Source organism: Lissotriton vulgaris, chromosome 4_1, assembly GCF_964263255.1.
Source record: "Lissotriton vulgaris chromosome 4_1, aLisVul1.2, whole genome shotgun sequence".
Taxonomy (NCBI): domain Eukaryota; kingdom Metazoa; phylum Chordata; class Amphibia; order Caudata; family Salamandridae; genus Lissotriton; species Lissotriton vulgaris.
The window spans coordinates 22,494,000-22,508,855 of record NC_141691.1 but is presented as its reverse complement, the minus strand read 5'-3'; the positions used below and the strand labels follow the sequence as shown (position 1 = coordinate 22,508,855).

At 45.4% G+C, this 14,856-nt stretch overlaps 1 protein-coding gene across 1 annotated transcript in view; it reads right to left on the bottom strand.

Moving 5' to 3' along the window:
- Positions 1-14,856, bottom strand: part of LOC147718254 (nicotinamide N-methyltransferase-like) — a 179,850-nt gene that overhangs the window by 73,738 nt on the left and 91,256 nt on the right. Inside the window, exon 2 of the mRNA XM_086966661.1 lies at positions 6,334-6,541. Coding sequence (XP_086822787.1) covers positions 6,334-6,541 — 208 coding nt within the window. The remainder of the gene's footprint in view (positions 1-6,333; positions 6,542-14,856) is intronic.

The window sequence follows — 14,856 nt, the reverse complement described above, 5'->3', positions numbered from 1 at the left end:
AGAAACACAGTAATGTATGTCAAACAGTCACTCATACCACGACATTAATCACATAAAAACATTTTGAACACATATTGACTACCCTTGAACTCTAAAACGAGAACAAAATCGAACCCTTGAATGTCTTGATATACTGCTAAACAGTACAGATACACTGCTAAAACAGTGCAGACCGGGTCTGTGTACCCAAACCCGTCTTTACCGGATACATAGTAATGCACCCGTCTAAATGCGTCCCCAGCAACGGTACTCACCAGGAAGCACGGAACGGAAGGCCTCGGAAACTCGTCTGGACTGGACCGGCCTGGACTCGACTCGACTCGTGACGTCACAGGCACGTCGGAACTGGTGGGCCTCTAAACACCTCGGATCTTGCTCTCTTGGCTAGGCTCTGGTCGGGATCCTCTGCACTCCTTACCGCCTCGTCTGGGTGTCGATCGCAGTCTCAGTCACCTCCGTTGGCCAGAGGGAGATACAGGAAATCCTGCGGGTACGCGTAATTGTCCATCTTGGCTGTGGCAGGGGGCTAGGTTTGCAACGCACCGCCGGCGCGTAAGGTGGGGGAGGGGTCCCTATTGGGGCGCTAAATTAATGTGGTAAATAAATATTTACCGTCTGAATTTCTATGCAGTAAAGTTCAATAAAATAACTCAGTCGAAAATAAGAGGCAAAATCCGTGATATCGGAGTTTCAAAATGGGTTTTATTCCATAAAATGGAATAGTTCGAACCAGGGTATCATGTTCCTTTCACCATAAAGGATCAGGAAGGGATAGAGCATACTTTATTGACAGAGTACAACTTTTATAGTTAATGCACATAATGGTGAGGAATACAGAAGGCGTAACAGCTGAGAGAAACGAGATAAGAACACATGTGCGTAGCAATACGTAATCAGAAGGCGTGCACTAGGGCGTACACAGAGGTGTGTGCTAGAAACGTCACATGAAAGTGTCACAAGTGGGTGGATACATAGTGGAATCTTGCAGTGTCAGCAGAAATCTGTAGCAAGGATGCGCGCGCAGCAGCATGACGTGTGACTGACGTGAGGCTGGAGGGTGCAGGGGACTTGACATTTTGCACTAGAGGAAAGAGACAGAAGTCTGGCATGTCAGATCGACTCGTTCCTAAATCATATCTAATATCTTGTGTTTGGGGAACTATATTATCTAGAAGGAAAAGGTCTCTCGGGCAAAGGCTACTCTATACTGACTATTAATGCGTGCATATGTGACTACGTGTCTGCGTGTGATGCGAGGGGCCATGGGCCTACCATGGTAACAGGAGCAATGAATTACTTGCATGGAGACAGAGAGGCCGGGCCCTTTGCTCTGCAGCCGGGGAAATGTTTATCTATTCTGCTAGACTGGAATGTGTTTTCGAGGAGCTGAGCTCGGCTGTACTGATAACTTGAAGGCAAAATACTGTCTTTGGCAGGCAAGCAGGCCGAGCCGGGCACCGCTCGCCGCGCAGGGAGTAGGACAGAGGTCAGGGAGGCATCCCACGTTGCAGCTTTTCAGGAGGCAGAGAACAGAAAGGGCTCGATGGCAGAAATCAGGGCCTAGCTCTGCAGGACTAGGAAAAACGTAAAAGTGCACCATGAAAAGACGTTGGCAAGGCATACTTAGGAACTGAATTATCGATCCATTCATGGTGGATCTGAAAGAGGACATGTTAATGTTGGACGCAAATGTATTTGCGTCTTCATAGCAGGTCGAGGAGGGAAATTACATGCACTTTAAGCTCGTACATGGAGACGGTGGGGTTCACGTTAGGGGACACAATTGACTATAAAAATGTATATTACCTCACCTGGGAAATGGCCCCTTCCATACCCCCCACGCAGACCACATTCCCCCTCCCTTCAGATGGACTGGGTGTCTTGTTGTTACACCCTTAGTGACCCTTTAAGCACGGTGTCCCCCCCGACAGCCAAAAAGTTTTTATCCTATTGTATTTTGATACCGGGAAAAACACGTTTTTTTTTGGACTGATAGAAATTTTTCCTTAAAGCTCTACCATTATTGCTCAGTGGGCTGGATTTAATTACTCAAACATTTGTTTCTGGAGTTATCTCTTTTAGTAGAGATTGAGCTTCTTCAAGATTGGAAAACATATAACATTTTCTTTTTACAAGAACTTTTAACTTTGACTGCTGGGCGATTGAGGCTCGGGCGCCGTTCATTTTAAACAAATGGAGGATTTTAACAAATTCTTTCCTACGGCGTGCAGCTGCAGCAGTCATGTCTGAAAAAGTTCTACATTTAATTGTATCGGTAACAGAAATTGTCTTTGTTGAAATGCTTTTGATAAAATCTTCTCCTTTATCCTAAAATCAGCAAAGTTCATTAGGATAGTTCTGGGATACGTTGAATTGGTGAACGTCTGAGCTGGGATCCGATGTGCTCTCATGATGGACAGATCACCTTCAAACTCTGGCAGTACTTTTTGATGAATAAAAGAGTTGACCCACTGGAGCATATTTGATCTGTCCTGAGATTGGATCTTCGGGAATGGTTCTTAAGCTCCTCAAGCTTGTTTTCAAGTTTCCTTTCCATTAGGCTCTTTTTAGTTGCAGTCTATTCAGCCTCTATTCTTGCTTGATTGATGTGGTCCTCAAGAGCCGAGATTCCTCCCTCCGCCTCGTTCAATCTTGTTGGGAGTCCTTACATTGATTCTTCAAATTTTTCCAATCTGGAATGTAGAGCGGCTATCTCCACTTGCTGATTTAACTTTATCTCCCGAATTTCACCCAGAATTAGGTTTAACATCTCCCGGATGTCCATTTAATAACTCACTTCCTTCTCGGGCTGCTGCTTTCCCCCTTTTGAAATAACTGTGATGCCGTGGTTGAGATTGCTGATGTTAAACCATTTGGGTTCTCTGTTTGACGCACTCCGACATATGAGCAAGAGGGAGATTGAAGAGCTGCAGCGGATGGTGAATTCTGCTCAGAAAAAAATCTCTAGATTAGGATCTTCACTAATCAGGATCGGACTTTCTTCTGTTTCATTTGCTATACTGCTTGATTGAAGCTTTTGTGCCATCACAGGGCCGCTTGAACTTGGCGATGAGGGAGCTACACATGCCATTAGTGGGACAATCTTGGGCGGAGGTGTGAGAGAGTCATTCACTACCACTGTTACTGAAGTTGAGGCTAACATTTCAGTTTTTTTTCAAATAAGGGAAAGTCTCTTTTCTCCTTCACTATGTTCATAATTTTCTCGCCAGGGGAAGACTCGACCCCCGCTCCATTTTTAATTGATGCTCCATTTTTATTTGATACTGGAGTATTTTCCGCCACATTCTCCATGAGGCTTTCTCCCCCATCTTTTTCTCCTACTTCTCTTAATTCTCCTATCCTTCCATTAGGAGGAGAAGCTAGAGGAATATGAAGTTCATCTTCAGAGCTATCAACCGCAGAATCCTTCCCCAAAACAGGCGAGGCTGAGCTTACCTCTCCTTTCCTAGCCTTCTCCCTTTCTTTAGCAGCTAACCGTGCTGCTTTTCTGGCAAGGGCTAAGCATGTTTTACTTTTGAGATGAGCAGTTAACTCAATTTGTGTGGTTTTACTTTCTACCTCACTGCCTTCATTGTCTTTTAGTTGCCTCCCCATGCCTCCCCGCGGGGTTCAATTATTTTTTTTTTTAATCAAGGCAGATACTGCGAATAGCGATCATAAACAGCAAGCAGCAAACAGAAAACAGTTTTTAGTTCATTCTTAATGTGCAGCCCTGTTGTTTCTTTTTTTTTTTAAGCTACCCCTCGCCTCACCTTTAATTTGAAGAAGGTGTAGAGAACGTGATGCAGGTCGCGATGGACGAAAATGAAGAACAGCTGCCTCGCTGCTTGTCCCTCCAGTGGGAGAAAGCCTTCCTTCCTTCCTTTAAGCGGCTGTGCAGGAGTAAATATGTTATCCTGCGTAGGTGCAATCAAAAATCCAGCAAGCCTCCTCAAGGTTTCCATACAGAACAGCCAGGGGCGGTGGGTGGGTGAAGCGAGGGGAGCGAGGAGAGTGCTTCTCCTTTCCAGTAATTCCTTACGTACTCCACAGACTCAAGGGAATGTTTCTTGAATTTGATATTAATCGTTTACATTTGATTTTTTTTAATAGTCCGCGAAGGCAATATGTAATATATTTTATGTTATGGAACATTGTAATGGTTTTAATTAACTACATGATAAACTATTTAGACATTGTATTCTTGACTGTCTCTCTCTTCTAGCATTTAGCTTGGTTAATAAGAAATCAGCTTTCGTTATTCTTCTCCTGACCATCAATTAGTCTGATATTAGTACTCAGGGTCTGCTTAGAGATTTTTAGGTGAAATATAATGTCTGCCATATTACAAGTGACCCAGGATATAATATACTGCGACAATAGGGACAGTATACTCATATGTGTGAAAGAATATTCATCCACCAAAGTCTAAATCAGACTCTAAGTCATAGAATTGCCCTTTCTTTGAAACTGTGAGATTCTGAACTGCAAATGCCGACTTAGATTTTAGACTCATTGTTGTTTAATAAATGTCCTCAAGTGTAGCTTTTCACAAAGGGTCTATTTATAGGTAAAGTTACATGTGAGCAAATCTACATAGGCGAGCTTAGGCATACACTATTGAGTAACTTTGTTACTTTTGGATATCATCATTCACTTACTAATTATTAAAAAGTATCTATAGAATTAATAAAAAAATTACATATTGGATTATAAGTTTACCAAACTTAATGATGTTACATGTATTTCTCATTTCCAAAAAACTCTATTACAATATATTATTATTTGATAAAAATATATGTACTTATTGATAGGTTTTTAAACATTTAAAATAAATGTGTTCCAATTTTCAAATCATTTAAATATTTAATTCCATTTCATTTTATTTTCCATGGGGGTTTAATTGAAGTTATTAGCCCAAATATATTCTATGGGGGAGGGGGAGGGTGTTACATTATCAGCGTTTAGCCATGTGTGCTGATGGGCTACCTCTGATATGGAGTGCATATCCATTTATTTTCATTTTAATAACTTTTGAAATGCAGCTTGGGAAAGGTAATGGTGTTACTCTTTTGTAGATGGGTGAATATCCCTATCTAACCCTCCCTTAAATGCTCTATGCTCCTTCATTAACACCTCCCCTTCAGTAGTTAGTATTCCCCAGTGCAGTAAATCCTCCCTATCTCTCCCATATTTGCAACAGAAATGCATTCTTATGAGTGTGGAGACTCCGGTGGTGATCTCTGCACAAAATAAATATTTGGGAGGCACTGGTGGAACCACTACATGAAGGTTTGTGAATAGCATTTTATAGTATGATAGTAGTACTACTGAAGTAGAGCTAAACATACTACAAAAACATTTGGTAAATATGTCTCTAAATATTTATTTAGATTTGGTTTCTTAAAATGTTTTCTTGATTTGATATGGCTGCAATTGTACAATGATAACACAGGTTAGAAATGTGCTAAGTGTTTCCATTTTTAAGGTTCTCTTACTATTTCGAATAAAAAAGCTGACCTTTCTTCTACTAAGCTTAGGGCATGGTGTAGAAACAGCCAGTGGTTGGACGTTAATCACCAAGTTCTTTTGAACTATCAGCAATACAATCTATATATTGATATAGTTGCATTGAGAGATTTCAAGTTACGTCAAGTGTCAAAAAAGCTGAGCTAAGACATATTAAATAAGTAGGACACTTTTTTTGACTCCCATCGAATGGCTCCAAACACAAGGATGAATGATTATAGGGAACAGCACACTACTCTTATAAACAAAATCCCATTTGAGAACATCATTTATAGAAGCAGGCACCACCAACGAACTTCCTGGAGAGGAAACTGTGTAAAAGAACATCATCCCTCTTTGAATGTTTAATCAATTCCTTTTAGAATTAAGTAACTTTTTTTTTAACTTTTACGAGCACAATTGCAGTACTAAACCATTGACACACCTCAATGCTAATCCTAAAAACAATGGAGATGCCCAATGCATGACTTCTCCTATTTGTGCTTCAGAATGAGTTGGTAAAATTTGTATTATACAAAACGAATTATCACATCACAATTACTCAAAAATTGCATTTCAAGAAATGGTGAGAGATAGATCATTCATGTTTGCTCACTTAAAGGTTCAAAGATGGAAAGCAGTTTGATGAGCGCCATACAGATCTCTATGTTCAAAAATGGGAAAGTGGCATGAACCAGCTGCTCACCTCTTGAAACTTTTAAATTAATTTCATGAAAGTAAATCTGCTGCCCTCTGCATTAGGATTGCTGGCAAGGTAAGCAAAGGAAGGCATTTGTAATACATCATCAGGCGCTGAATACATACCTGTTGCCTTGAAGCTCACAAAGTGCCTTTGCTGCATGACTCCAGTCCACAGCTCCAGGTTCATTTCTCCTCCACTTCTCAATCTCTGTAACACACTGATCAGTGGAGCCACCAAGAACGATGTCTGAAAAATAGTCACAGGCTGGAAAGGTCCAATGAAAGAAAGGCGCATAGGACAGCTCAATCAGCAGCTCCCCTTTCACAGCACCTGGTAAGAAAAATGTACAGAAATAGATTATTGATTATGCTTTTGAAGTAATTAAATCATGTTATTCTCTGCTCCCCCAGTAACTTGGCACATATCAATCTAGTTTATTTTCAGAGGCAGCGTGTGAAGTATTTGTGCAGCACCTCAAACAGTAAAACTGTGAAAACACCACGCAAGAAGTTACCACAATTGGTTAGACAAAAAGAGCTCAATTTCATGAACAACTAGACTACAGCTACAACAATCCAAGAAGTAGAACTTGAGTCATGAATTTCTAAAGAATAAATTGAAATTTTGTGCTTAAAAGCATAATCTGCCAACTGGGGCTATCTGATCATGCTTCACCGGAACAACTACTAAAGTTCAGGCCAACCACAATGGAGCCTCGTCAAGATACAGGGATCAGGATTGATCCGTTTCAAATTTCCTTAAGTGTATTGTTGAAGGAGGCAGAGATGCAAGAAACGAAGGGCAGTGAAAAGTCGAAGATGCATCAGAAAAAAAGTCACTGAGCTGCAGAGTCCGTGAGGCATCACGATCAATCCTCTCATTGGCGGTGTGGCAGTGGTACACTAGTTCTGAGCATCTGTGTCAATGGCAATGCATAGAGCCTGCTATAGCAGCACCTCAGGCCCATTTCCAAGGGTCCAGGACTGGGTTGGCACCACTTGGCAGGGCCGACTCACAGATGGCAGAGTGTAGGAGCTGCTGCAGGCTGGTTGGGAGTCTTTGATGTCCCTGAGACTTCAGAACAGGATATGACCCAGCAAGCCCTTGGAGTCTCTTTGGTTCTGTGTTCAGTCCTTCTCACCCAGGCAAGGAGGCCAGCAGGCAGCAGATTAATACAACAGAAAAGCAGGTATTCTAGAGCAGCAGACCAGCAGAGTTATAGTCCTTGAGCAGCACATCTGTCCTTCTTTGTGCCAGACTATCCACAGATCAAGACATACTCTCAGTTAGGAAGGTCAGAAGCCCAGTTCTTTTACCCAGTGGTGTCTTTGCAGTGGGGGAGACATCAAAGAGGGGTGTGATGTGCATGGAGGTCCTCCCTTCTAGCCCTTGCTCCAGACTCACTGCAGTGGGTTAAGCAGTCCTATGTGTAGGGACATAACACAGGGTATTCAAGCATAAGTGTGAGGCTGTGGCCAGCTCCTCCCTTTCATCTTGCTCAGGATGGCCCTTCAGGATGTGGATGGCCCATGAAGTCACACCTAAGCTACCTTTGTGTGTAGCTGTACAGAAGGAATGCACAACCCCCAGCTATCATTGGAGAAATGCTAGAGGCACACATAGCTAAGCAGAAAAATTAACTTATTTCTAAAAGTGTTACTTTTAGAGTTGTAATTATACATTTTACTTTACCATTAAGGGGGACTTATCAGTAAAATTTCATTGGTACTAAATATCAGAGTTCTACTGCCTTTCACATAGAAACTTCACTTGTTAGATGTAACAAAGAATGCTCTATGTTAACCTTTACCAGGGGTAGGCTTCACAGTAGTTAAAAACTAATAGGGGAGTTTTTCACTACCAGAACATTTATAACTTATGGGATATCTAAGGTCTACCTTAGAGGTGTCTTAAAAATAATAAAAGGGGAGTTTAAGACATGGCAAGGTGTTTTAAATGTAACATCCATATGACAGTATAAACAGTGTACATAGGCTCTGCTCTACATAGGCTCTGTATTTGCATGCTTGAGATATGTTTTAAAGGGCTACTTAAGTGGGTGGTACAATTAGTGTTGCATGCTCACTAGTGGCATTTAATCTACAGGTGCCTGGCACATGCAGTGCACATTCCTAGGGACATATAAGTAAAATAAATATGCCAATTGTGGATAAGTGGTTTAAACCATATTTAGGGAGAGAGCATATGCATGTTAACACTGGTTAACAGTGGTAAATTGTCCATAGTCCTGTAGCCTATAAAATAAAAAAAATTGGAGACAAGCAGACAAAATATTTTGGGTAGATCACCATACTGCTAACAGATTTATCACATGTCCCCTCTGCTGAAAGTGGGTAGAGCTATACATCCTTTTGTGAGTTTTCATCACTAAGGCAAAATAACCAATAGCACTAGTGTCACTGGTGTATGATCCCCCATAAAGCCCATTCCGTATAAGAAGATGGACCACCTCAATAATTTTGGATTCTCACCTTTCATTTGCAGTAGCCACCTGAGGGCCTATGGTCTAGCCGAATCAGTACGTGAATAATAATGTCTTGAGTGTGCAGATCATAGCAAAGGCTTTTCTTTCAGTAGCACTCCACCTCTGTTCCCTGGGAAGTAAATTCCTGGAGATGAAAGCTGCTGGTTGCTCTAGAAACTCATTATTAACTTGTGAAAGTTATGTCTAATGAAATGCTCTGCGGCCTCAGTTGCAATAATGAATTCTCGGGAAAAGTCATGAATCTTGAGCATAGTTGCTGTGCACGTGGCCTGCTTTTGTGAGCCAAGTGCTTCCAGGCATTTTTCTGTCAAGATTACCATCTTCAAATTCAGCTCAGTCAAGAGGGCAACAATAATGACATATCCCAATATAAACTTCCTGCAGTATCCTGTGAGGTCTAGGAAGGTTCTTGCCACTGTTTGAATCTTTTTGGAGTTTCCACATATTGATGGTTTCTTTTTTATTCTGGAGGGGCTGCACCTTACCCCCGCGCACCAGGTGTCCCCAGTGTACCACAGACCACTGCCATATTGGGCACTTTCTGACCTTGATAGTTGGATGTGCATTTCGCAGGGTCTTGCAGCATTTCTTGCAAGTGAAAGAGGTGGTCATTCCAGCTGTTGCTGAAGACATCTGTACCATACATGAAAACAGCACTTCCTAAAGGTGTCCATTCCATCTCAAACATGGTTAACAGACATCTGGAAGGAGGCATTGGCATTTTCGAGCACAAAAGGCATCATTTGAAGTTGGTAGTGGCCTTTAGGGTCTGACCTCTCCTTGACTTCTTCAGTTTGGGAAATCTGCCAATACCATGAGGTAAGGTCAAAAGAACTCAGGAACTGGGCAGGTCCCAACCTGTCAGTCAGCTCATGAGCCTGTGCGAGTAGGATGAGCATCAGTCTTGGTGAATTAATTGAGCCCCATGCAATCTACCCAGAGTCACAGTTCTGATATAGTGCCCAATGGACAACATTTGGTACCAGCATTACAGGGCTGAACCAGGGGCTACTGGGGTGTCTAATCACCCCTAAATCCACCACCTTTGATACCTTATTCTTGATTCTGGCTCTCACTTTGTCAGATATCCTATATATTCTATTCTTGAAAGGTAGGCTGCCTCTTTAGGTCACATCATGGGTAAACTGATGGATAATCCCAGCAGTTAGGGAAAACAGAAGAGAAATGTCCCAGCAACTGGTGACAGTCCCTCTGCTGATCTGATGTCAGGGTAAAGAAAAGGTGTACAACTTCCACTGACCCACCCTTTTATTTGGAGGCTAGGAGGTCAGGGGAGGTTCACTTTTCTCTTCCTCCCAAACTTCTGTCACCGACATCATGGTGACCTCAGACCTTTCAAAATGTCATGAGATGGATGAGCTGGAGAACCCTTATAGGGAAGCCATTTTGGGCGGGAGGCGCGTCTCAGCTGGTATGCCCGAAGCGGCGTAGCTGGGGCGCGCTCGTTCCCGCCCTAGAGTGGGCTGGCCTAGACACCGACGCAGCCAGCCACGCCCTCAGGGGCAGGCAGGGGCGGGTATACGCCCGCCCTGAAGACGGATAAAAAGGGACGCAAGACCAGAAGACATCCTCTTGTTCTTGTGCTCTGAAGCTGCACCTCCTCGCTGCACGTGAGCTCGGGACAGAACGAAGAGCCAATTTTGAGCGTTTTAATCTCTCTCTTTGTCTTTTAGATACTTCGTCGAAAGGATGCCCAAGAAAGGAGCAAAGAGAATGTCGACTGACCAGTTGGTTCGGGCACTCATGAAGGACATGTCCGAAATTAAGAAGCGGTTGGCGGAGCGAGACGGCGAGGAGGGATCGGGGCGTCCACCGGCCGGAGGGAAGCCAAAGAGGCCGAGAAGGGGGCCGGTCGGGGGAGACGTCCCGGTTCCCTGTTCCCCGCTCGAGGCGCCAGCCCCGGTACCGGCCCCGGTACCGGATGAGGGGAATCCGATTCCCGTGATAGTCACCCCGACGTCTGCCGGAGATATGCCTCCCGAGTTGGCGGCGCAGTTAGCAGCATGGTTGGGGGACAGTAATGGGGGCGCCATGGCTACCGAAGCGCAAGCACTCATAAAGCAGTTGCGCGAGAAACGTGATACAGCCAAGGTGCCCGCGCCGGATGCGGCGATAGACAAGCCACGAGGGACGGAAGCAGCGTCCGGTGCAGGTAAGCGGCCATTGCCGATTGCAAGGGATGAGTCAACACCCTCTCGTAGAGAAAGATTGGGGCAACATGTTCCTTTGCCAATAAAGGAAAAGATCTGGGCGGGGGAATACGTTAACATTTTCTCCCTGCTCGTTGATCACTATGAGGTCGAAACTGTTAAGGGTCAAAAGGATCTGATGCATCCGAGTGTTTGGCGCGCAAAAATGGCCGCCTTTAAAGTGAATGAAAATATTGGTAACTGGGGTAATGCTTGGGGAATTTTCACGGCAATTTTGGGGGAACGTAGGCCTGATTTGCTCCCGGAATTTCCAGTATATCAGTCACGAATTATGGGGTACTCGACATCACACCAAGGTAACCAATGGTTCTGTTATGACAACCTTTTCAGGAAAGCGATGGAGCATAACAAAAGTTTAACCTGGGACTGTTACGATTCTTTAACATGGAATAAGATGAAAGAGTCGGGAATGTTGAAAGTGCCATTGGTGGGGAGTGCTGTTAGTGAGTCCTCCCGCCAAAATGGGGGGACACCCTTTCGGTCGGGTACGGGTACAGACGATTACCCGAGACCCGCCGGCAATACAGGGAAGAGGGGGTTCTGTTACAATTTCAACAGAAGCAAATGTACTAGGCCCCCGGGATCTTGTAAGTTCAAACACGAATGTAGTGGTTGTGGGGCACCCCATCCTGAGTCCTCGTGCAGAGCCAAATCGGGTGAAAATGGGGGTAGAGGAGGCGCTAAACAGGTCTAATATAGTCCGAGGGGCGCCTTTACCAACCCCGATTGATACCCTGGCGATGATTCCCTGGCTCAGCGAATACCCAGATCGTACTTCTGCTGGGGTGCTACGAAACGGTTTTTCATATGGTTTCCGCATCCCGGTGGGTAACTTTCAGGGTGTCGGGACGTGCAAAAATCAACTTTCCGTCTTGCAGCATACTACTGTAGTACAGGATAAGATCCGGAAAGAGGTTACCCGAGGTCGGGTTGCTGGCCCGTTTCCTGTCCCCCCGGTACCGAACTTTGTTTGTTCTCCTTTAGGGGTGGTCCCCAAGAAGGACCCGGGTGAGTTTCGATTGATTCACAATTTATCAGCCCCTCATGGCCTTTCTGTAAACGATGCAATTAATCCAGAAATGTGTTCGGTGCGGTACGCATCATTCGATGAGGCCGTAGCCATTTTGAATCGCCTGGGGCCCGGGACGCTGATGGCGAAATCAGATATCGAGTCAGCGTTCCGTTTGCTCCCGGTATACCCGGATGACCAACGTTTGTTGGGATTCATGTTTCAAGGTTTGTATTACATGGACAGGTGTATGCCAATGGGGTGCTCGATATCTTGTGCTTATTTCGAGAAATTCAGTAGTTTTCTGCAATGGGTTTACACGAAGAAAACAGGTTTTCGGGATGTGATGCATTACCTCGATGACTTTCTGTTCCTTGGGGCCGCTGGGGATGATGAATGTGCCCGGGCCTTGACTGAATTTTGTGTTTTAATGAATCAATTTGGCGTGCCGTTGGCACCAGGTAAAACTGTGGGTCCCACGACTTGCCTCGAGTTCCTCGGGATCGAGTTGGACTCTAGTGAGGGTTGTTTTCGTTTACCAGCTTCCAAAGTATCGAAATTCAAGACAGCCCTGCAAATGTGTATCACTGCATCTAAAGTTACGCTGCATCAATTGCAGCAATTGGTAGGGAAGTTGAATTTTGCCTTAAGGGTGATCCCGATGGCCCGCCCCTTCTCCCGTTCGATTGCACAGGCGATGGTCGGCCTAAAGGAGGGTCACCATCGCACGAGGTTATCGGCCGAGGTCCGCCAAGACATGCGTATTTGGTTAGCATTTTTGGCGGATTTCAATGGTCGAGTCGTCTGGAACAAACCGGCCTTGTCCTCTGAAGAGCTTGGTCTATGGACGGATTCAGCGGGAAGCATGGGTTTCGGCGCCATCTTCGGCACGAAATGGTCGGCACAAAAGTGGCCAACATGGTGGCACGATGAGGGGCTGACGAGTAATATTGCTTTCCTTGAGCTGTTTCCTATTTTGGTGGCCCTCAGATCCTGGCCCGATGGATTCAAAAATCATTCTGTCATATTTTGGTCTGACAATATGACCGTTGTAGAATGCATTAATAGTCAGGCAGCACGTTGTAAAATGATTTTGAGGCTGCTTAAAGAAATTGTCTTACTGTGTATGCAACTGAACGTGGTATTCAGAGCAAAACATGTCCCGGGGGTGATGAATCAGGCTGCTGATGCACTGTCTCGTTTTCAAATGCAGGCTTTCTCGGGTTTCCTTCCCTCAGCGGACCCCGAGCCAGCACCCTTTCCCGAAGCTCTCTGGTCTCTCGGTGCCCCGAACTTCGTTACCTCGTGGGAGAGAGTCTAGCACCAAGGACGAGGAAGGCATACGAAGGGGCGTTTCGGGCTTATTTGGCCTTTTTGGGGACTGAGAGAGGGGGACTTTGGGGGCATGAGGATTGGGTAGTACATTTTCTGATGTCCTTGCGTAAGGCTGGGAAGTCGGTGGCTACAGCCCAGAGGCATCGTGCTGCCATCTCCTTTGTTGCCAGGGCTCATAATATCCAGGACCCGACAGCGTCTTTTGCTGTACAGAAAGCGCTGCGTGGGTGGCAACGCCTTGAGGGTCGCAGAGTAGATGAGAGGCGCCCGATAGGTCTGGATAGGTTGTCCCAGTTGCTGGCCACACTCCCCGACATATGCTCGTCTCAGTTCGAGGCCTGTTTGTTCCGAGCCGCTTTTACGCTTGCATTTCACGGGGCTATGAGGATAAGTGAGCTGGTGGCAAGGAGCAAGCGGGATGTGGCGGGGGGTTTGTGCCGGGAACACGTTCAGATCAGGGGTGAGACTATGACGGTATCCTTTGTCAAGTCAAAAACCGATCAAAGTGGGGTGGGAGACTGCATAGTCATTCGCAGGATTCCAGGGTCCTCCATGTGTCCGGTGAGGTGTTTAGAGGATTACCTAGCACAAAGGGTGGCATCATGGGGGGGGACAATGTTGAGACACGCGGACGCCACCCCACTGACAAGGTTTCAGTTTCAGCGGGTGCTCGCGATGTCAATTACCGCAGCAGGCTTGGACCCGGGTGAGTTTGGGACCCATTCCTTTCGGATAGGGGCTGCCACTGAAGCTGCAGCCAGGGGTCTTAATGTGGAACAAGTAAAACGAGTGGGGCGTTGGTCCTCCAATTGTTATAAGAGGTATGTGCGGTTGCACATGTTGTGAAGCTGTAACAATGTACTCACGCTTCTTGTCTTTTGTTTGGTTTTCAGTTACGCAAGCCTTCGAGGCGGGGCGGACTATGCAGTCGACCCAACACCGGGCCAGCGGTCAGACATCACCGGCTGTGAGAAAGGAGGTGTGGGTCGTGGGCCACTCATACGTGAGGCGTGCCGCAGACGTATTCAAAGCAGGTGACATGATTCACGTAGCTGGGGAATACGGGTACAGGATGTCCTTCTACGGAAGGGGCGGTCTCTGTATTGACCAGTTTCAGGCTTACTTTGAGGGTTTGTTAGGGCGGATGAGGTCACCGCCGTCTATAGTCATAGTACATTTAGGGGGCAATGATTTGGTCACCACCGGTAGACGACTTCTCCTGGAGGCAATGCTTTCCACCGTAAGTTGGTTGGCGAGGAAAGTTCCGGGGTGCATAATTGCGTGGTCTCATATGATCCCACGAAAAGTGTGGCGGGGGGCTATTTCGATCCCTGCTTTGAACCATTCTGTTAGGAAACTTAATAACAAAATGAGTAGGTTGTTCCGTTCCAGGACATTGCATTCTATCTCGCACGGTTGTATTAATGATGACAGTATGTATATGGGGGATGGTGTGCATTTGTCTCGGGTGGGAAATGAGTTACTCATAGGAGACTTCTTAGCATGGTTAAAAACGTTGGAACATGACCTTTAGCTAGGAGTTTTGGTGGGGGGCCCGGATAGC